At 47.2% G+C, this 22653-nt stretch overlaps 1 protein-coding gene across 1 annotated transcript; it reads right to left on the reverse strand.

The window, feature by feature from the left end:
* Positions 1-487: 487 nt before the first annotated feature.
* ACER1 (alkaline ceramidase 1) lies at positions 488-15587 on the reverse strand. Its single transcript, XM_054562038.1, has 6 exons — positions 15495-15587; positions 5014-5128; positions 4790-4931; positions 3942-4079; positions 931-1068; positions 488-656 (listed from the first exon to the last, which is right to left on the reverse strand). The coding sequence occupies exons 1-6, from the start codon at positions 15585-15587 to the stop codon at positions 488-490; spliced, it is 795 nt and encodes a 264-aa protein (XP_054418013.1).
* Positions 15588-22653: the final 7066 nt, after the last annotated feature.

A 22653-nucleotide genomic window follows, 5' to 3' on the forward strand; every position in this document is an offset into this window, starting at 1 on the left:
GAGGGCAGAATGAGGTGACTAGAAAACGTCCATTCTCAGGGATGGCCCCTAAGTACCAGGGATTTTGTATGGCCAAAGATTGGTCCAAAGAGTCTGGGAGAGACCGCCGCTGTTAGTGAGATGCATGTGAACCAAGCTTCGGCCTGAGGTCATTCCCAGTTGATGCCACATAATCACAGCAGCTGGTGATCCAGCCCCACCAGGTTGTGTGACCACAGGGAAGCAGGGAACACACGGCAGAAATGAAAGTGAGGAAGAGCAGGTCGTGGAGGGGAGCTACACCCGGCAGCCCCACAGGGTCGTCAGACTGCTGCACAGAGAAGTCACGAAGTGCACCCCCTGCCTTGGGGTGGAGCCACGCAGGACAAGGAGGATGGGAAAAGGAGCTGGAGGAAGGAGCTGTGTCTCTCAGACCCCTGATCCGAGCGTCTCTTCTCATGACACAGGAGAGTTGGCAAGTGGTTGGAGAGTCAAGAAACAGGCAGACTTAGCAGTTCTTGTGGTCACCGCTGATTTCCACGTAGGGCAGCCCCACAGGCCAAGTGTCCCGGGGCCAGTAGCGGACTTTGAGTGTCTGGCCTGGCATCTCGTACCTGGCGTCCACCAAGGCCATAGTGACCATGCCATAAGGGAAGGTGATGCTGATGAGCACATGCCTGTGGGGTGCAAGGAGAGGGGAGTGAGGGCCCCGGGAGCTTCTGCGGCCAGCTGGAGGGCCCAGCCCCGCCCGAGTTCTCTTCCTACTCCTCATGAGATGTGACCATCCAAAGGAACCTTCTGGAACTGACTTCCTGATGGCAGCCAGTTACCCATCACATACACAATACCCAGCATCTGTGCCTTCCCTCTATGTCCCCAGGCTGCTGCTCCAAGCCCTGGTATCTGAGATTTTCTTGTTCTGGGGCCCCGGACCACAGGGTAGGTGCTTACCAGATGCTGTGCAGGTAGAAGAAATTAATCTGCTGCCAAAAACTGCAAAGGAAGCGGTCACTGATCCAGCTGGCCAATGCAAAAGCCCACAAAACCACGGAGACTTCAATGAGATGTCGAAGCTGCTTATCACTGGTCCTAGAAAGGGCGGAAGGGAGTTGAGGACCTGATGCAGGAAGTAGAGCTTGCAGGGGCTGGTGAGACATTCCCCCACCAGGGAGAGGAGGCTGGGAAGAGGGAAGGAGCCAGGGTGCCAGGGGGAGTGGCCTCATCTGTGCTCAAGCCTAACATTTGCGGAGTACTCACAGGATGCCGGGTTCAGTTCTATGGGCCCTTCACATGGAAGCTCTGTCCTCACAACATTGCTAATTTTCCCATTTTGTAGGCGAGACACCTGAGGCCCATAAGATTATGTCTCAACCCACAGCCCCCACCCCTCCACCCAAGGTTACACAGCTAACAAAGAACAGAGCCAGGGTTTGAACCAGGGTTGTCAGGTTGTAAAATTCGTAATGAACAAGCCCTTCTGTGTTGGTGTGTTTGGGTGTGTGGGTGTGTGTACCTGTGAGTCTGTGTGGCTATGACAATGTGTGTGACTGTCTGTGGGAGGGTGATTCTCTGATAGCCATGTCTTGGGATGACTCAGGACCACAGATTCCATGAACATTTCCCTGGCGGCAGGACTAGCCCAGAGTCCCTTAGGAAAGAGTATTGGGGGTTACATAAGACATGTAACTCCCCATGTTACATGTCTTATGCAACTCATTTATGGTTAAAAGCACAGGCCCTGCCCACGAGCCTAAAATGAGACAGTTTGGACAACAGAGAAAACATAATGAGTAAGAACCGGTGAAATCTGAACAAAGTCTGTGGTCTAGTTAACAGTTAATCTTCCCCTTTGGAGGTGGTACCATGGTCACATAAGATGCTGCCACTGGTGGGAGGCGGCGGGCGTGGGGGAAGCTGGGGGAGGAGTGTGCAGAACTCTGTGCTCTTTCTGCAACTCGCTACGAGTCTATAATAATTTCAAAATAAAAAGTTAAAGATGGAGCGCAGTGACCCAAATGGGTTAAAACACTTTGGAAATGTAAACATCCTTGAGTTCATAACAACACTTAGAAACAAAACCAACCTCATTTGTCCCTCCTACCGATAACCAAGGCACCAAATCATTACTTTGATAAATAATGGGAAAGAATCAATGGCCTGTTCTGTTCAAACTCTATTTCAAGGTTGATAAGCGAAAGCCTTTGATGGAAGAACTCCAGCTAATCCATGCAGAGGGAGTACTAGAATCTGCAAATCCCCCTTCTGCACCCTCTAATGAGATCATGGATGGAGGCAGGGGCCTCAGTGGCTACTGAAGTCATTCGGTGGCAGGTGAGTGGGAAACTTCTCTAATAAAGGAATAGGGGACATTGAAATCCTCTGATCCACCGTCGCAGCCCTCGCTGTGGGACAGCCACTCTTTCAGCAGCCCTGAAGGGTGGGACAAGAAGCACCCAGCACCACACAGGGAATATCCTGGCCTAAAAATTGTCAAACCTAAATCTAGATCTAACTATTAATTTGCAGGAAATAAATAAATAAATAAATAAATAATAAGGAGCCCTGGTTGGTGTGGCTCAGTGGATTGAGTGCTGGCCTGCGAACCAAAGGGTCGCCGATTCGATTCCCAGCCAGGGCACATACCTGGGTTGCAGGCCAGGTCCCCGGTGAGGGGCTCACAAGAAGGAACCACATTTTAGTGCTTCTCTCCCTCTCTTTCTCCCTCCCTTCCCCTCTCTGTAAAAATAAAAATCTTTTTTAAAAAAATAAGGCAACATGTTTAAAGATGCCATGGGAAGCAGTCAGTCAAATCCAGAACGTGGGAGGTTCCACAGGACAAATGACTGAGTAAATGTTACTAACAGACATGAGAAAAGGAGGCGCTCTTATGAAATAAAGACCCAAGAGACTGGTTTGGATCCTGATTTAAATAAGACCAGGTGTAAGAAGGCATCTTTGAGACACTGAGAAAATGTCAATGAGAACTCAGTATTAGATACTATTTTAAGGGAGTATCACTAACTTTGATAGAAGTATAGAAGTGTGTGTGCCATATCTTCCATTTGTCCCTCTGTATTCTTCCCTGCCCTTCTTCACCCTCTCCTATGACTTGGGGGAAGGGATAGGGGATGGTGCTGGGTTGTGTGGACCCAATCCAGAGTCTCCCTTGTCCTTGAGCTTCCAGTTGGTTTGGCCAATGGTTTCCAGCAGGGCCGGCCAATGGGGAGCCCCAGCAGGAAGCCGAAGGGCGAGGGAAGGTACTGTTAGACTTGTTTTCAGAGCTCCCTCCCTGTAGGGTTGGCTCAGGCTGGCAGCAACCAGCAACTGGAGGTCACAGCTCTTGCCAAGGAGACCTTGTGGGCTCTCTCCTTCCAGATTCTTGCAATCACCTCTCACCCCAGGTCTCCTGATGGTCATAGAATCGCCCTCTTATTAGCACAGGAGTTTTAAATGACCCTAGTGATTTTCCTACACCCTGTCCTCTCCTTTGTAAATTACCCTCTTTTTCAACTCTCTTCAAATGGCCCCCTTTAAGAGTTCCCTCTCTATCCCACTAAGACCTAGCGTGGGTTAAAATAGTAATAATTCTTTATTGGGAGAGTGAAATCCTGAGGAATTAATGGGTGCCATGATATGAAATCTGAGAGGGAATAAGTAATGCGGGCTGGTAAAGTGTTGATGGTTATCTGGGCTGGTTGGTGGGCACATGGAGGTTTATGATGCAACACTCTCTGCTTGTATATATGTGTTGGAGGGGTTCATAATAAAAGACCGACTCTGCAGTCAGACAACCTTAGGTTCAAATTCTAGCCCTGCCCCTTGTTTGTGGATGATCTTGAGCAGGGAGTTAACAAGAACTCTGTGCCTGCTGAGGATGGGGAGCGGGGCGGGGGGGGGGGTAGGGGGTGGAAAGCGGGGAGGCGGGGGAGGGCAGTCCTGGAGCGGGGACGGGAGCCACCCACTTCCTGTACTCCTGGAAGACGATGTAGAGGATGTGCACGGCGATGCTGTTGAGGGCATACGCATTGACTGTAGGCTTCAGGAAGGACAGGAAGGTACTGACCATGGTGGTGACGACGACGAGGCAGATGAACTGGAGCCTAGAGGGAGAAGGCTCAGTTATGGGGGTTGTGGGGGAGGGTCCTTGGAGAGAGGTTAGGCAGGTTGACATGGAGACCTTGTGGCACAGGTGGGTAAGAAAGTGGAGGGAGTTCCAAAGAGCCCAAATGGGCTCAGAGAAAAGTCTTGAGGCTCCTAGGCAGGCTCAGCAGAGGATCTCAGGGCCCAGATGAGCCGGTGAAGGGTGCCAAGGCCCAGGGGAGGTCAGGCAAGAAATTCAGGGAGGGCCCAGATGGAATTAAGGAAGGAAATGCAGGGGTCCCAGAAGCTATCACTTGAGGGGTCTTGGAGGGCTCAGAAGAGTCAAGGTCAAGAGAGAATTTCAGAGGGGGTGCAGGTCAAGGGGGCCACCTAGGAGGACTGTATAAAAGATTCCAGGGAGCCCAGCTGATAGGCCTAGGGGATAGGTCCCTGGGGCTAGGTAAGCTTAGGCATGGGGTCCTGGGACCCCCAGGGGAGCTCAGACAGAGTCTAGAGGAGGTCCCATGCCATCTGGGGGGAATTCTAGAAATTCCAAGTACTACACTTAGTGCAGGGCACCAGGGGAGCCCAGTTAAGTCAGACAGGGGCAAGAGAAAGTCCTGGCGCAGTCAGGGAAGGGATTTCAAGGACCACAAGGGGGCTCGGGGAGGGGACCCAGGAGCCCAGGTAGGCTCCAACAGGATCACCAGAGGGCTAGCCCCCACCCCACCTGTTTTCCTTTAGGAAGGTGGGGAAGTAGCAGCGGGGCAGCCATATGCTGTAGCCACCAGCCAGCATCCACAGAATAGAGATCTCATCTAGCAGTTGGCCCAGGAAGCTGAGTGTCATGTGGAAGTACATGGAGAAGAGGCCTGGAGAAAGAGACAAAGACAAGTGGTCAAGGAGGTGTTCCTTCCCATTGCTGGTGCCCCACTGTCACGGACCCTCACCTACCTATGACCATGAAGAGGACACAGATGCCATAAATCCAGCGGGAGCGTTTCTGGGCATAGGGGTGCATCAGGAACATCATGAGAGGCCCAAAGATGAAAAAGGTGACATTGCTGAACTGGAGAAGAGGAGGACATAGCAAGGGGGTGTCAGACACAGGAAGCAGAGGAGGGCTGCCCTTATATCCAGACCTTCAGTCATTAGCCAGTCGGTCACCTGTCACCTTTCAGGCAATGCAGCCACCCAGAGTTTGTCAAGTCCTTCAGCTGACCTTGACAGTCAACGGGTCATCAGTAGATCCATAACTCCATCCATTATCTTATTGACATTTTCTCAGTTTCTCAAAGCTGAGATTCATTCATTCATTCATTCAATGAGAGTGGCAATGACCATCTACTAACATTCTACCTACATCCTCCCTTTATTCCTTGTAAAAATACTATCCCCCAAGTTTTAGCTAGGCACACAACCACTCAGCTAAAGACTACACTTCCTAGCCTTCCTTGCGATGCACCATGCCCTTTTGACATAGTGTGACCAATGGTATAGGAATGCAAATAAATCTATTACTTTCAGATAAGTTCTTAATAAGCAGCTTAAAGTTTGCATTCCACTTCCTGTGGATCAAAATGCAGCTGAACCTATACCTTAAGTTACATGTACCACCTTTCTTCCTCACTATATAAACCCAAATTATGTCCACATCTCAGGAGGACATGACTTTCAGGGAAGTAGGATTAGTCCCAGGGCATGAATCCTTCTCATTGGCAATGGCTGGTTGAGGAATAAGTGTGCGATTTAATTCTGACCGTGAAACACGGTGGAAGGTCTGATGAGGGACTTCTAGGAAAGTTCTCTTTATTGAAATCAGGCCCAGTGAAAAGGCCTTCGGACATTATTGTGATGTTTAAGATGCAAAAGTTTCAATAAATTAAAACAAAATAGAAGTCTAGATGTAGATGGTTCTGGAATAGGTTAACTCAGCAGCTTAACATCATCATATTTCTTGGTTCTTTTCTTCTTTCTGTTCTGATATCCTTGGAGATGCGGTTCTTGAAATTTTGTCCAGTGACCCCCGGGATTCCCTAGAACAGACTTGCCCCCCAAACACACTTGCCCTGTCTGTATCATGGGACCCCACCCCGCTGGAGAAGATCCTGTCCCAAACTGAGCCAATCGGATTTTCTCTTTGGGGAATTTAAAACTTGAAACAGATGCAGAACCTAAGAGTTACCAAAACTGAGTTGCACAGTTGGCAACTCTCAGGCGAGGCCTTTGAATATTGTCATGATGTTTAAGATGTAGAAGCCATCTTGCCACCATGAGGAGATGAGGCTGAGAATAAAACACAAACACTCAAGGGCAGTATTTTCCCTTCAGCTGAATCCTCCAGACCTGCACTAGGCCCCAAGCTCTCCCAGGCAACTCATCTTTCCACTCTGTAAAATATTTCAGTGTTTTCATAATGCATTCTCTCTCTCTCTCTCTCTCTCTCTCTCTCTCCCTCTCTCCCCTGTTTCTTTGGTTTTGTTTTTTGCTTAAGCTAGCTTTCTATTGCTTAAATCCAACAAAACCATCACCATTAGTATGTTAGCTATTTCTCTTTTGTAGAAAGAAACAGAAAATGATTCTGGTAAATTTATACTGTAAACATTATATATGCGAGTGTGTGTGTGTATCGTTCATTCATTCATTCATTCAATATGTGGAGCTCATTAATCAAAGGAATTGCAGAGACAAGAAAAACAAGAAACCAGAGCAGCTCTAACCCTTGAATGGACAATCTCTTCAGGAGGCAACTTTTGGCATGAAAGGAAACGACTATGTTCAGTACTTATGTCCAAGCCCAAGAATCAGATTTTGGAGAGTGTAGCCTGGGCCACATCCCACCCTTGGCAGAGGAGGGGGAGCGCCTTGACTGACCATCCATCGAGACCATAACCAGTAGGGAGGAGCAATTGGTTGTCTAAGAAAAAATGGGGCCATGGATACCAAATGGGCAAAATCCCAAACAAATCTGCTTTCCGCTTTGCCTTCAGTCAGACACCTACCCTTGAACATATTAACATATGCTTGAAGATGCTGAGCCAACCAGTCTCCCAAACTTTAAAGCTTCCATTTGAAATACATCTGGCTCTTTAAACTCTAAATCAATCAACCAATCGATCACATCTGTGACTCCCATACGTAAAACCCAAGTTCTTAAAACTTGGTTTATAAACTCCCTCCATTATACTCACCTCTCTTCACCTTTAACTTTATAATCCTGGCAGAAGAAATAACTCAGTTCCTCCAAATGAGCCACACTTACTCTTATCTCCAGGAGTTTGCACGTGCTGTTCCCACTGCCTGGAACACTGCTCTCCACTCACCCCTCCTTGCCAAGCCAACTACTACTTCATCTGTCACCTGGGTATCATTTCTTCTAAAGATTTTCCAATCCCCCAAGGCAGGATTAGGTGGCCTTCTTTTGTGCCCATTGCTGTCCCACTTCCTCACGCTTGTCCAGGTGCTCTGGAACCACCTGGCTCTTAAGAGCACATGAGCTGTGTCTTCTCCATTTCCCGTCATAACCTCAGGAACCAGAATATAGTAGGTACTCAATAAATATTTCTCATTGACCAGAACAGAGTCAGGTGGATCACCCATCACATGTGTAAAAACACCTGACAGAGGGTCTCGCATCTAGAAAGTTCTGGATAGAAGGCACTATGACTTATTTTCTCATCTTTTGACCACACGCCTTTACGGAGATTGATTTTAATCCTTGCCCATCCCCCCCCCACCGCCACCAAAGCCCAGCATTCTAGTTCTTGTTTAGCAATGAGAAAATTGAATCTCAGAGAGGTGGAGTGACTTCTCTGCGGTTGCACAGCCCTGGAAGACTCTGGATTTGATTTGTCCCCTGCCTTAGAAGACAGGAAGACTAAACAGGTGGCAGTGATGAAGAGCAGGCTTCCCTGCTTCAATAAATAGCAAGGGCTGCTGCTGTTGTTGGGGAAATAATAATAACAGTCTTACTAGTGATGTAGCCGCTCCAAGCTCAGAGGCCTGCAGAACTGAGCCAGGAGCGCGGAATGAGGGCAGAGCACCAGGCGGAGCCTATGACTAATGGGCGACAACTGGCTCCACAGTCTCTGATAGCATCAGAAAAGATGCCAGGGCCCCCTCCCTGCCCTCTGGGGCTGGGTCCCCAGGTTTCCCAACCGTCGGCCCCACCCAGACTCGGTGAGGCAGGAAAGGCACCATCCGGAATCGTGTCCAGAGCCAGCCCAGCCCTCAGCTCTGGACACACCTGCATTGGACTCCCTGGGCCTCAGCCCCATCAGGTGCCTCATTCATTCGTTCATTCATTCATTCATTCACTCATTCATTCCCTCCCTCACTCACTCAGCAACCATTCCTTCAGTACCTGCTATGTGCTCAAGGACCTTAACAGTGCCTGAACACAAAGTCCCTGCCCTCACAATGTGTATCCAGTCAGGATTTGAGGACATTCTGTGCCCCAATGTCCTCCTCTGCCTCTAAGCGCCATGGTGAAGATTAAAGAACCAAGTGGCCCGGCGCTGGGAGTCTATCTATTTTGTTCACTGCTGCGAACACCCGTGTCTAGAACAGTGCCTGGCATGTAGTAGATACTCGGTATATTTTTGTAGATAATAACGCATGTCAAGATACATGTGAACACTGCATGCAGTGTCTGGCACAGGAGCTGTAACAGCTGTGTACAACCATGTTGTTGTTATTCTAGTACGTTTGTTTTTTTACCACCAGTCCCCAGCAGGGCGTCTGGTAAATACATGTGGCTGGATACTTTAGGGCTGGAAGAAGGAAAGGAAAGATCAAGGGAGGGAGGGAGGAAGGAGAAGGGGAGGAAAAGAAGTAAGAAAGGGGGATGAAAGAAGTGGGAGAAGAAGGGAAGGAGAAAGGGAGGAAGGGAAGGAAGAGAAGGGAGGGAGATATTGACCTGAGTTGACTCCGCACCTCAGCCTCTGGAAGAGGCAGAGAGGGATCCTGCTTCTCATTCACTCCAACCATCCCAGGCTGAACCCGCAGCCCCCACGACCACCCCGTCTCCACTAGCAGCTTCTCTGCAGATCCATTGTTTCCCTGGAGGAGTCCATTGATTTATTCTCGCTGCCTTTATTGTCTGTGCCCTCCCCACTGAACTGTGACTTCCATGGGGAACAAGAAATACCTGTTTTATCCTCAGCCATGTTCCCAACACCTATCATGCTGGGCACCAAATAGACACTCAAGAAAAGTTTGTTGAATCAATCAAATCAATGAACATGGTCAAGACCACTTTGCTTGTTCTCCCCGCTGCCATAGCTCAAACTCCCAGCGCCCCCACCTGGCTCTATCACCTGTAGAGGACCTCTGTGTGCACCCATTTAACAGGTGAGCACAATGTTGGTGCTGAGCTGAGCAATAACACCAGCCGCAGCCATAATTCCTCCCTGCATGGGACCTGCTTGCATGAATTAGATGCATGAATGAGCTGTTTATGACACAGTGGTTAAGTGAGAGACTCTGGGATGAGGGAGCCTCGTCTTCGCACTGGAACTTCCAGCATTTGCAACTTTTGTGCACTGGCAATTACATGCTGTGCAACCCTGAGAAGGAAACATAACCTCTCTGAGCCTTTATTTACCCATCTGCAAAGTGGAAGAATAAGTATACCTACTACATAGAATTGTTATGGAGATTAAATAAAATTAATAAACATCAACTATAATTAACACATGGACACTTTTACATCTCTATGTTATGTTTACTTGAAATAATAATAGCTTCAATTTATTTAATGCTTAGAATATGCAAAGAACAGTGAGGTTCTTTTTAATATCAATATCTCTGTCTTTAATTCGAGATATAATTCACGCACTGTGAAATTCACTCCTTTAAATTATACAAGTCAGTGGATCTTAGTCTCTTCACAAGGTTGTGCAACTGTCATCACTATCTAATTTCAGAACACTCCGTCACCCCAAAAAAGAACCCCTGTCGCCATCAGCGGTCACTCCCCATCCCCCTCCCCCAGCCCGTGATGCCCACTAACACACTTTCTGTCTGCGGACGTGCCTGTTCTGGACGTTTCATATAAAGGGAATCACACACTGTGTGACCATTTGTGTGTGGCTTCTCTCATTGAGTGTCATGTGTTCAAGGTTCATCATGTGTCCAGCTTCACTCCTTTTGATGGCTGAGTAGTATTCCATGGTATGGCTAGATCGCATTGTGTTTATCCATCATTAGCTGATGGACATTTGGCTTGTCTAGGACCAGCTTCATCCTCTCCCTGGTTCTACGAATTAAGTGCTCTCTGCACCCCACAGTTGCCCCCTCTTTCAATGTGTGCTCAGTAAACATTTGCCGGGTATGAGGTTTCCTTCCCCAGCGCATACCACCATTCTGTACCCTTGACTTCTGCTTATCGTCTGCTCCTGCGTCCCCCAGGACACCAGTCCCCCGAGGGCAGGCCTTATCGTCTGCTTTGATCACCGCTGTGTCCCCAGAGCCTGACACAGTGCCTGGCTCAGTGAGTTCTTGTTGCATAATGAGAAAAATGAGGGGTTGTTGTCCCCTCACATCAGAGTCCCTCCCCCAAGGAGGCCAGGACATTGGGGGATCACAAATGCCTGTTTTTCCAAAGGAGAACCGAGGTCCAGAGGGACCTAGCAAGTCTGGGCCTTGGCTGTGTCATGAGCATGATCACCAGTTTCACATGTGTAATTATTCCATTAATGATGTCTGTCTCCCTGAGGGCAGGGACCATGCCCTCTTGGTTTTCTGCGGGGACTGGAAGGCCGGAGGTGCCCAGAGTTCATTGCATTTGCTATGAATGTTGATGAGGAAAGAGGCAGAGAAGGGAAGGGTGGTTTAGAGCTCATGGGACCTGCCAGTCACAACCAAGGGCTCAGCGAGGGGGAAGGTCTCCTGCCTGAGTCACACAGCATTCAGGGAAGACAGGGACTGGAATCACCATATGGCAGAGGCCAGCTGCAGGGAAGGCTCCAGTGGAAGAGGAGATGGGGAGGGTGCTGGAGGTGCAGACATTGCACCCTACACCCCCTGCACACGTTCCCTCTTTGATCCCCCCAACTCTTACCCACCCCCCACAGTCCTACTGCCTCCCACCTCCCTGTCTTCGCCCATGTAGTTCCCATACCAGCCATGCCATCCCTTTGTTCTATATCCAAGCGTCTGAGAGGGAGCTTTCTGGAGAGGATGAGATTGTTTGTTTAATCCTCACTGAAGGATACGTTTATTGATTTTAGAGAGAGAGAGAGAGAAACATTGATCTGTTGCCTCCTGTTTGCACCCTGATTGGGAATCGAACCCGAAACATTTTGGTGTATGGGACAATGTTCCAACTGAGTCACCTGGCCAGAGATGAAGAAGATGAGGTTTGGAGTTTCTGAAGCTTTGACAGGATCCCAGGGGAGAATGCAGTACAGCTGCCTCTGGGAGCTGGGCGGGGGGCAGGGGACACCTTGAAACTTCTTCCAACATCACTTGAAACTCTCCTAAGATATCAGCAGCCCAGAAGGAGGCCACACCTGGAGGCCAGCAGACCAAAGCAAGCAGGTGCAAACTGGAGCAGCCTACACCTTGACCGCTCCCCTTGCCCCACCTGATTCAGTCCCTCCCACACCCCTGACCTCTGTTCCTGTTAAATACACTTTGTGTTGGCTCCCCTGGCTGTCTGTGAAATCAGCCAGTTGTCGCTGCTGCCCCCACATCTTTGACTCTCCCATGCTCAGAAGTTACCTATGGCGCCCCAGTGCCCCTGCAATAGAACACACGCTCCTCTGCCGGGCATTCCTGGTTGGCCCTGGAAACCTTGCCAACCCTTTCCTTCCCCTTTAAGCGTTGAGGTTCCCTCCCCACTCAGCAAGTGAGGCCTCATACCCTAACCCATGGCTCCTCACCGCCCTGATTCTGGCTCCTGTTTCTCCCTTTACCACAATCCATGGGTCTGGGGGACACATTTCTAATTCTGAAGCCCCCTCCACATCCTGGGATGCTGAGTCTCTCTAGGACCCCAGGATCACCCAGCACGGGTTGTTCACAATGTTTTTGTTCAGGGAATACAGGTAGATTTCAAACACTCCAACCCAGCATTCAAAGCATCCATCTTCATTTCTGCCCATATTCTAGCCACAGAAAAATACATTTCCATTCCCCAAACTGGCCAGCCCCTCTTTACTTCCAAGACTAATCTGTCCTTTTCCTCTCTTCTGTTCTCTTTCTCCAGGCTCCTACCCCACTGGGCGAGCTGCTATTTATCTCTCAAACCCCAATTCTTAGGTGCCCTCCTCTCTGGAGCCTCCCATCACCTGGCCTGAGTCCTCTACTGCTTCCTTTTCCAGGCCCCGGCCACATGGGGCTGGGCTCTCCCCTACCTCAGGCTCAGAGCTTCTTGCAAGCTGAGCAATAAGAAAGGAAAATATTCTTCAGGGATCAGCATTTTCCAGTTATGAGTTGTGACTCCTAAGTGGCTCATGACGAAATCCATATGAACTTTTTTTTTTTTTTCCAATTTTCTGCTATGGTCCTGACTGGTTTGGCTCAGTGGGTCGGACATCATTCTGCAAGGCAAAAGTTTGCCAGTTCAATTCCAGGTCAGGGCATATGCCTGGGTTGCAGGTCAGGTTCCCCACTGCGGGTGTGCAAGAGGCAGTCAATCACTTATCAGTGTTTCTCTCCCTCTCTTTCTCCCCCTTCCCCTGTCCCCTCTCTCTACACATAAATAAATAAAATCTTCTAAAAATATTTCTGCTATGTATTTTGTCTTTAATTTACATACCTAGCTCAAAAACATTCTTATAAATAGCTGCATAATATTTCGGCAGAATGTACTTAGCCCTACACGGAGTGGTAAAAATATTCTTTTTTATTTATCCACTTACTTATTGCAATTACAATGACTCAGAGATGACTTTGTATATAAATCTCGCCATCGACTGAGATTACCTCTTTGGTTATCGTTCCTAGAGGTAAGATTCGGCATCAAGGGTGGTGGGGTTATTTGTAAATTCATGCCTCAACACAAATGGTTAGTTTCCCTCAGGAAGCTGCAAACTATGAGTGTGCCCACATTCACTACGAAATAAACTGATTTTTAAGGGGCCCAAAAAGAAAAATATCTTGTTTTCACCTTGGTATGGCTCAGTGGGTTGGGCGTCATTCTGCAAACTGAAAGGTCACCAGTTTGATTCCAAAGCAAGGCACATGCCTAGGTTGTATGCCAGGTCCCAGCTGGGGGCACACGAAAGGCAACCTATTGATGTTTCTCTCACACATCAATATTTCTCTCCCTCTCTTTCTCCCTCCCTTTCCCTCTCTCTAAAAAATAAGTAAATAAAGTCTTTAAAAAAAAATCTTGTTTTCTACTTGAATATATATATGTGCGTGTGTGTGTATATATATAAAAAACTATATCAGAGGTTGGTAAACTATAGCCCACTGTCTTGTTTTGTGTGGTCAATGAGCTAAGAATAATGTTGACATTTTTAAAAGGTTATTTTTAAAAATTAAAAGAACAGTATTTCCTACCGTATGAAAGTTACATGAAATTCACATTTCAGCACCCACCTGGTGCTGAACATTTACTGGTACCTGACCACACTCATTTGTTGACATCAGGCCTGCAGCTGCTTCCCAGTTACGGTGGCAGAGTTGAGTCATTTCTACAGATTGTATGGCCCCAAAAGCCAAAAGTATCGATTATCCTGCCTTTACAACAGAAGTTTGCCATGCCTTGAGCACTACGATTTATTAGCTATGGTGATGGGTTTGAGATACTCAGAAGTGTTTGGGGGGGAACCCTTTCTGATATAACTCAATTCCTTGTACCCTGACACGTTTGCTAGAGCTTTTTTGATAGAAGTAAAAATACCCAAGTGTGTTCCCATCAGGGAAAGGTAAGCATTGTTTTGTGTAACATTTGTTTTTGTTTGATAAGTATCTGGAAATGTAGGCACAGGGTCATGATGGTGTAGAAATCTCCTCGTATGTGTCAGGAGCAGAAAGCGTTTGAGACCTGCAACTTCAGAAAGTATCTGCGGGTTGTTCAATGTACTGCCTTTAGAAACTGGCTGGAGAAGGGTGGAATGAGGAGAATTTTGCAAGAGACCGTGGCTAGACCTGAGCACAGCCCACACCTGAGCCAGCCCTTTCTCAGTACCTTCTGTGAGGTGGGCTAAACAGAGAACATTCTGGACCACAGGGATGCCAGGGAATGCAGAGAGGGGGACTCCAGAACACCCAGTTCTCTGCTCAGCCTCTAGGGGCCAGCATGTTCAGCCCACTCCCATTTTTCAGGTGAGGGTACTGAGTACCAGAAAGGGTCAGTGTCTCTAGCCAGGAGGAATGAGAACCAAGAAGACCACAGGCTACCCTTGAATCTCTGTCTCCTGGTTCTGGGGAGCAATGAGGTCAAAGCTAACAGAGTCAAAGTGACTGACCACCCTGGGACTGGGCTTTCCCCTCCCCAGCCTGCCAAAACACTCTCCTGGACTCGCCAATTTCCAGTGCTGGCTCTAAGTGCCAGGGTGATCCTGGGCATATCCTCAACCTCCCTGAAGGCCCATGTTCTCACCTGGAAAATGGGATTAACTCAATAGATGATATATGGTGCTGAACTCCCAAGTCATTGTGAAGATTAAATGAGATTTTTCACGTTAAATGTTTAGTACAATGCCTGGCACACAGGAAGCACTCAATAAAGGCCACTGCATTGCTCACCGTTCATTGGTCACCTACGAAGTGACAGGCACAGAGTGAGGCACGCAGCCTGTGTTACCTACCATCCCAGGAGCTCCAGGAAGGCAAGCACCCTGCCTTGTCCACCATGGTGTCCCAGTTCCCCTCACAAGGATAGCATAGCCACATGTATCTTCGTCTGTTCATGTCCTTCAGGCTTTGGGAAACACCACTGCCATGTAGGCATCCAAGGGTTTGGGGCCCTTCCAGTGTGGGGCTGGGGGAAGGATGACTGGCCGTCCTAGTATGCCCAGAACTGAGGGATATCCTGAGACATGAAACTTACAATGCTGAAACCAGGACAGTCTCCAGGAAACTGGGATGAGTTGGTCACTCTGGGCTGGGGTATAGCTAAGAACAAAGCAGCCATAGTCACCTCCTCCAGGAAGCCCTCCCTGATCCAGCCCTCCCTGCTGGTTGTGTGCCCCCCATTACAACATCATCACCCTGGGTCATGCATGCCTGGAATCACTCTTTTTGGTCTTTACTACCTTTCCAAAACCTACCACATAGCCTGATGTCAAATAAAGAATTAATGAATGAAAGCCAGTACTCCTTGCCTGGCACACAAGAAATCTAAGGCTCAGAGAGGCAAACTGCTCAAACAGGATTCCACAGCAAGGACGTGGAGGAGCCAGGCTTTGAACTCAAGTCCAGCGAGACTATACCATGCCACCCCCTGCTCCCCATATTCCCCCGCAGCTGGCCCTCACCGTGTTGTAGAACTCGGCCACCAGCTCCGAATGCAGGAAGTTGCTCTCACACCAGTCCACCTCGGAGCTCTGGTAGGCGAAGATGCTGGGCATGGTGACACAGCGCCCGCTGCCCTCTGGCTGCCTCTAGCAGAGAAAAGCCTGCGAGCCTAGTAGGGCTGGGCTCACTCGAGGCGGGGAGATGACAGCTTGGTGCTCCACAGCACGCTGGGAGGAAAAACCTGCTGAGCGGCTCTTCGGTTGCACCATGGCTGCCTGGCAATGCGGTGGCGGCTGCCTTGGGCATAAGCAGAGGGGCTGGCACTATCCAGGCAGGGAGCGGGGGGTGGGACGGGAGGCCCCCCTCCTCACCCATTAGGAATGAGAGTCAGGGGGACTGTGTTAGAACAGTAACTTAAAATCATCATCATCATCCCACGGAGGTGAGTGCCCTTGCTATCCCCACTTTACAGATGAGCAAACCGAGGCAGAGAGAGCAAAGCCACTTGTCAGGGGCACGTACGTGGTAATACGAAGGTGTGGAAACATGAGGGCTGAGTCCAGACCCCAGGCTGTTAGCCATTAGGTTTTACTACTTGCCACCACCAAAGTTCCATGCTGTTGTTCCCGATATCAGGGGCAAACCACTGCGCGCCCACCCTGGGAGCTCAGCTCAGCTCCCCTGTAGTAGGTAACCTTGCCCAGTCATTTCTCCTTGGGGAGCCTGTTCCCCTCTGCGCTATTGGAGGTTGAGCTGGCCTGAAGCCATTTTTCTTGGGCAGTCAAGGCCCCATATGCCTACAGTGTCACAAATTCCACCAGGGACCACCTTCAAAGACCCCATGAAGGCAAGGAGTCTACAGAGTTCTAGGTCTGAGGTCCCCAGTCTTGGTTTGTAAGAGTTATGGAAAGCTATGGTTTTAGAGTCAGACAAAAACCAGAGTTTGAATTTTGAGTTCCTCCTCTTCCTAAGCTGTGTGACCTTGGGTAAGCAAATTCACCTCTCTGTGCCTCAGTTTGTTCATCTGTAATATGGGAAGGATAGTGATATACCCAACTACTACAAAGGCACGCAGAGCTAAAATGGGTTAAGGGCTTAGCTCGCTGCCTGGCTCAGAGAAGGCCCCGCAGTAAATGGCAACAAGTTTTCTTATTGCAGCTGACTTAAAGTTATTAAACTTTAAGGCAACCTCATCGAATGATAATAATAATGACACACTTTTACTAACAACTTACCAGTACCAGGCTCTTTTCTAGGTGTTCAACATTCAGTATTATCTCATTTAATGTTCTTAACAACTCTAAGAGAGAAGACCTGCAGTGATCTCCAGGTCACTAGGAGGAAACTGAAGCCCAGAGAAGTTAAGCAAGGTAGCCAAGGTCACACAGCTAGAAAGTGAATGGGCCAAGCCATATCGCCTCTCTGAGCTTCAGTTTCCTCATCTGTAAAATAGGAATAATCATAGTACCTCCTTCTTAGGACTGTTGTGAACACTTAGGCGTGTTTCCCTGGGAAGATAATTTTTGGACCTGCATTCAGAAGCATTGACCTGTGTGACAAGTAATTCACTCCCTTTTCAATTCTCAATAGTACGAGGAGAGGGGCTCAGTTGATACTAATACATTCACACCTCTTAACACTTAATCGCTGTGTTTGATAAAAAGCCCTTCAATAGGTACGCAGCTGGAATGTTAAGATATTGTTTACATTGTACTTATTTTTAAAATAAGCCTGTTTTATGGCTGGCCATATCTACTTGCCATTCATGACAGGGACACAAAGTTTCTTTTTAAAAATAAATTGATTTAAGCTTTATAATTCTGGAGGTGGTTACATAAATCTATACATGATTGCATAGAGACACACATGAATGAATGTAAAAGCTGTTGAAATCTGAATAAGGTCTGTAGATAGTATCAATGTAAATTTCCTGATTTGGAAATTGTATAGTTACATAAGATATACCATTGGAGAAAACTGAGTAAAGGATACACAGACCTTTCTGTACAATTTTAGCAACTTCTTGTCAGTGTATAGTTATTCCAAAATACTTTCTTGAAGTAATTGATTTAGGTTTTTAATTGGCAGATAAATATATCAGCAAAATGTGGTATATCCATATACTGGAATATTACTCAGTCTTCAAAAGGAAAACAATTCTGACACCTGCTATAACATGAATGAACCTTGAGAATGTGATTCTTAGTGAAGGAAGCCAGACACAAAAAACAAATACTGTATGATTTAATTTATATGAGGAACCTGGAGTCATCAGATTCATAGAGACAGAAAGTAAATGGTGGGCGCCAGGAGCTGGGGAGTCAGTGTTCGACGCCAGTTTGGACGGCGATGAAGTTCTGTGGGTGGGTGGCAGGGTGGCTGCAAACAATGTGGATGTGCTCAATGCCACTGAACTGTGAACTTAAATATTGTTAAGGCAATACATTTCATATTATGTATATTTTACCATAATTTTTAAAAGCAATTGATTTAGGTTTTGAAGAGAGTTTTATTTTTCAAAATATCTTCAGTAAATAAGAATTCAGGCAGAAGGCAGAGAGAGGAAAATCCTGAGGGTGGTCTGTGAACGTCAAAGACTTAGGAACTATTGAGGTTTTCAATGCTGCAGACTCAGTCCAGAACTGGTGCTGAATGAGAAGAGGTTAATGTTGCTCTTACTATTATCTTCAAAGTGTCAAATGTGTCCATGTTCAGACTCTGCCAGATGCCCAGAGAGCCACCTTCGAGACCCTCTGGGGAGATGAGATGTCAGGTTTAAAAATGAGAGGTTTCCAGAACCTGAATTAAAAGCTTGAGCTGAGTACACTCCCTCAGAGCAGTAACAACCCCACCGTCTAGCCATAGCCCTGGCCCCCCTGCTCCCTTACATCCACCCCCACCCCAGCCTCTCCCAGCCTGACTCCTTCCGCCTGCAGGAGCCGTGAGGAGTTGGACCAGGTGGCCTCTGAGGTTCTTCTCTACTCAGATCTAGGGCAGGGCACAACTGCTGGCATCTGGCTCTTCTGGACCTCTGGAAAGAGTTAAGCGCCGGAAGCAAGATAGTGCCCAAGGTAGGCCAGGTGCCCACGCCCAGCTCAGTCTGGAGAGTTTCGGAAATCACCCTGCACAGAGTTGACTAGGAAAATAGGACAGCCAGGCAGGTGAGTGTGTGGGTGCTAAAGCCAGGGGAAGAAAAGAAGCCGAAGAGCAGGTGCAAAGAGCCAGGGCCTGGGAGAAGGGGTGTGTGAGTTTTTATGATTGCTGCAACAGCGGCTTAAATCAACACACATTTATTAACTTACAGTTGTGGGGATCAGGAGTTCAAAATGAGTTTCATGGAGCTAAAATCAAGGGGTCATCAGGGCTGGTTCGTGCTGTGGGCTCCAGGAGAGAATCCATTCTTTGTCCTTTCTAGCTTCTAGGGGTTGCCTGCATTCTTTGGCTCAGGGCCCCTTCCTCCATCTCCAAAGTGCATCATGTCCCTTCTGATTTCAACATCATACCTCTTTTTCCCTGATGTTTATCCTCTTCTAAAGACCCCTTGTGATAAGGTTGGACCCACCCAGACAAATCAGGGTAACTCCTCCTCCCAGGATCCTTAAGTCAATCACACGTGCAGACATCTCTTTTGCCACAGAAGATTACGCATTCCCAAGTTTCAGGAACAAGGACATGAACATTTGGGGGGAACTATGAATCTCCTTACTACAGGGGGAAGGAGGTGGGCGTGGGGATAGCGGGGCTGGGGGCTGAGAATGGGGATGAAATAAATTGGGGTTGAGATGGACATGAAGATGGAATTGGGGATAAATCTGAGCATAAGGAGGGAGTTGAGCCTGGAGACAGACTTGAAATGGGTGTTGTGGAAATAGAGAGGAAGATGAGGTTAGGATGGAGCAGGGGTTTGGAAAGAGGCTGTGAAGGGGCTTCATAGTCTATGAAGGACATGATTGGGCAACAGGTGAAATTGGAACATAAACTGTATATTAGCTATAGTGTTGTATCTGTATAAGGTTTTTGTATTTGATAAATAATGATTATATAAGAAAGTATTCTAGTTCTTAGGAGACACATGCTTATATATTTAGGGTGAAGGGACTGACATCTGCAACTTGCTTTGAAACAGTTCTGCACACAGCCCTGGTCAGGAAGCTCAGTTGGTTAGAGCATCATCCTGATATGCCAAGGTCGTGGGTTCGATCCCTAGTCAGGTCATGAACACATAAATAAGTGGAACAACAAATCAATGTTTCGCTCTCTCTCCCTCTTCCTCTCTCTCTCTGAAAATCAATAAATTTTAAAAAAAGAAAATAAGTAGTTCTGTAAAAATGGAAGGAGAGATGGAGGGAGGGAGAAGGAGAATGGCAAAACGCTAGTGACTGGTAATTTGGGTGAAAGATCCATAGAATTTTGTTGTACTCTTCCTGCAACTTTTCTGTTGCAATTGAAGTATTCCAAAATACAAAGATTAAAAAAATGTTGGCTAGTAAAAAGTGTTGATGAGGGTGAGGAGCAAGGAAACTTCCATTCCTGACTGGTGGAAATGGGAGATGGTCAAGGGAGAGGATTTTGGAAAACAATTTACACTGTATTGTGTATTATTTGGCAGGGCAGGTCAATTGCTAGAATAGTAAAATACAGCATATATCTCAGCATCTTCAAAGTTTATTTTACACATAAGCAAAGTCCATGCAGTGTGTACATCTACCCTGGGAGGCTGTCTGTCAAGTGGCCCAGGCTCCTTCCATCTTGACCATGTGAACTCCACCCACGAACTGTGGCTTCTACCACCAACGTGAAACTCTCAGGGTGGCCCTCCTGGAAAAGGAGAGATATGGCACAATGACCTTAACCACCTCAGTCCAGAAGGATGAGCCTTACTTTGGCATACTTTCTATTGGTTAAAATGAATCACATGAACCCAACTAAACGCAAGGGTAGCTGGGAAATGTAGTCTCTGGCTGAGTAGCTCCTCCTCAGCTATACCCTACAGAAAGGGAGCCAGAATCTTTGTGATGAAGTGGGTTGCCTCTTCCACATCCAATAAAGTTGCAAATGACCATATCCTGCATTGGGAACGCTCCTCCCAGATTTACATCCACTCTCAGGATTCCTGTACAAGATTATTCAGAGCAGCCGTGTTCGTCACAGCAAAACCCTGGAATTACCTAGAATATTTCTGATTTGTAGATTTGATCAAGAAAGTGTGGGGCATTCATTCAATAGAATGCACATAAATAAATGAACAGCAGGAACACACATTAATGTGAACGACTCTCAACAAAATAATGCTGGACCAAAAAAAAAAAAATTATAACATGCCACAGAACAGTACATTAGTTTATAGAATGATTAAAAATCCAGGCTACATTTAACAAACAGTATTTAGGGCAGGGCTGCTACTCAGCAGTCACACACCTATATGAGTAAATCAGCTATTAAAATATGGCAGCACTGGTTGGTAACTAGCTGCTGCTTCAAGCCTCCCACGCCCCATTGTGACTCCTGCCCACCCTGGCCTTGTCCCTGTGATGTCACAGACTTCATGACCCAGCAGCTAAAAGATCAAGATCTGGTCAATGTTTTTATAGTGCCTTAGGTTTAGGGAAACATGCGTATGTGATAAAGTGCTTTCAAAAAGGAAAGGAAAAGGAGGGAAAAAGGAAGGGAAGGGCACGGGAGGGGAGGGAAGGGGAGGGAAGGAGCAGTGGATCCAGAAGAGCGCTCACCTCAGTGGGAGGATCAGGGGAGAGGAAACGCTTAGAAAGAGCCACACAAGGTTTTCGTTGGGGTCAGTTGCTTCCTTCTTGTTTGCCTCCCAGTGCTCCGGTAGAGCAGAGGGAAGATATCAATGAACCCTCTTAGGAGCCATCCTCAGAAATGTAGGAACTGTTTCTGCTTCAGCCAACCCCCAAGTGGCCTCAGGGTTTCAAGAAATTCATTGTAATTGCCTTCCAATGTGGCTTAACTCCATTGCTTACCTGGAGAAGTATTATCGAATAAAATGCAGGATACCCAGTTAAATCTGAATTCCAGGCAGGATAATGAATAATTTTCAGGGTAAGTGTGTCCTAAATACTGCACGGGATCAACGTAGTATAAATATGAGTATGAATACAAATATAAATATTATATACATATATAGCTGGTGTATCTGAAATTCTAATGAAAATGGGTCTCCTGTGCTTTTCTTTACTCAACCTGGCAATCCTAAATTGGAAGTATCTCCCTACCAGAACGTCTGCCCCATTCCTGTCTCCAGTAAGACAGTTCCATAAAGTGGATCTTTCATTGCCTCCTCTTCTGTAACCCAGTAAATCCCAATCGTTATTCTGAAGTTAATCTTTTGTTGCCCTCCTGTTATCCATCTGTAGGTGGCATTTTAGGGAACATTACTGCCAGCTGGGATTTCTGCCATATTTTAAAGTTCAAAGGACTCAGGCTTATAAATCCAACCCTGAAGTCCAGCATTTTTCTTCAGCGTCGCAGCTGAGAGCACTGTGGTCCAGAGGGAGAGACCCTGCCTGTCCCTTCCCGGCCCCACTTCCAAAATGGGTTATGGGTTGAATTGTGTCCGCCCTAGAAAAGATGTCGGAATCCTAACTCCCAGGACCTTGGAATGGAACCTAATTTGGAAATAGAGCCTTTGCTTTAGCTGCATCCCACACATTTTGATGTGTCTTCATTTTCATTCATCTCAGTATTTTCTAATTTTCCCTCATGTGACCATTGGATTTTGCCATCTGGCAGTCACTAAAGACCTTGACAGATGTCTCCATGGAGTTGTGGGGGGAAAGTCTGATTAGAGTGTGTTGAAGAGGCAATGAAAATGGAAGGAGTGGAAACCAAGAGGAGATACAACTCTTAAAATAATTTTGTATGTAAATGAGAGTAAAGAGATGGATAATGGCTAGAAGATGCTGTGAGATCACATGTTTAACTTAAAAGAAAAAAAGGAAGAAGAAAAAACATTACCCTGGCCAGGTAGCTCAGTTGGTTAGAGCTTCATCCCGATGTACCAAGGTTGCAAGTTCAATCCCTGGTCAGGGCACATATAAGAGTCGGCCAATAAATACATAAATGGGTAGAGCAGCAAGTCTATGTCTCTCTCTCTCTCTCTCTCAAAGAAATAAATTAAAAAATGTAAGATAGGAAAAATTATAATGTGCTTATAGGCTA

Source organism: Pteronotus mesoamericanus, unplaced genomic scaffold (assembly GCF_021234165.1).
Source record: "Pteronotus mesoamericanus isolate MK-2021 breed Mesoamerican mustached bat unplaced genomic scaffold, CSHL_Meso_final scaffold_636, whole genome shotgun sequence".
NCBI classification, from domain to species: Eukaryota; Metazoa; Chordata; class Mammalia; order Chiroptera; family Mormoopidae; genus Pteronotus; species Pteronotus mesoamericanus.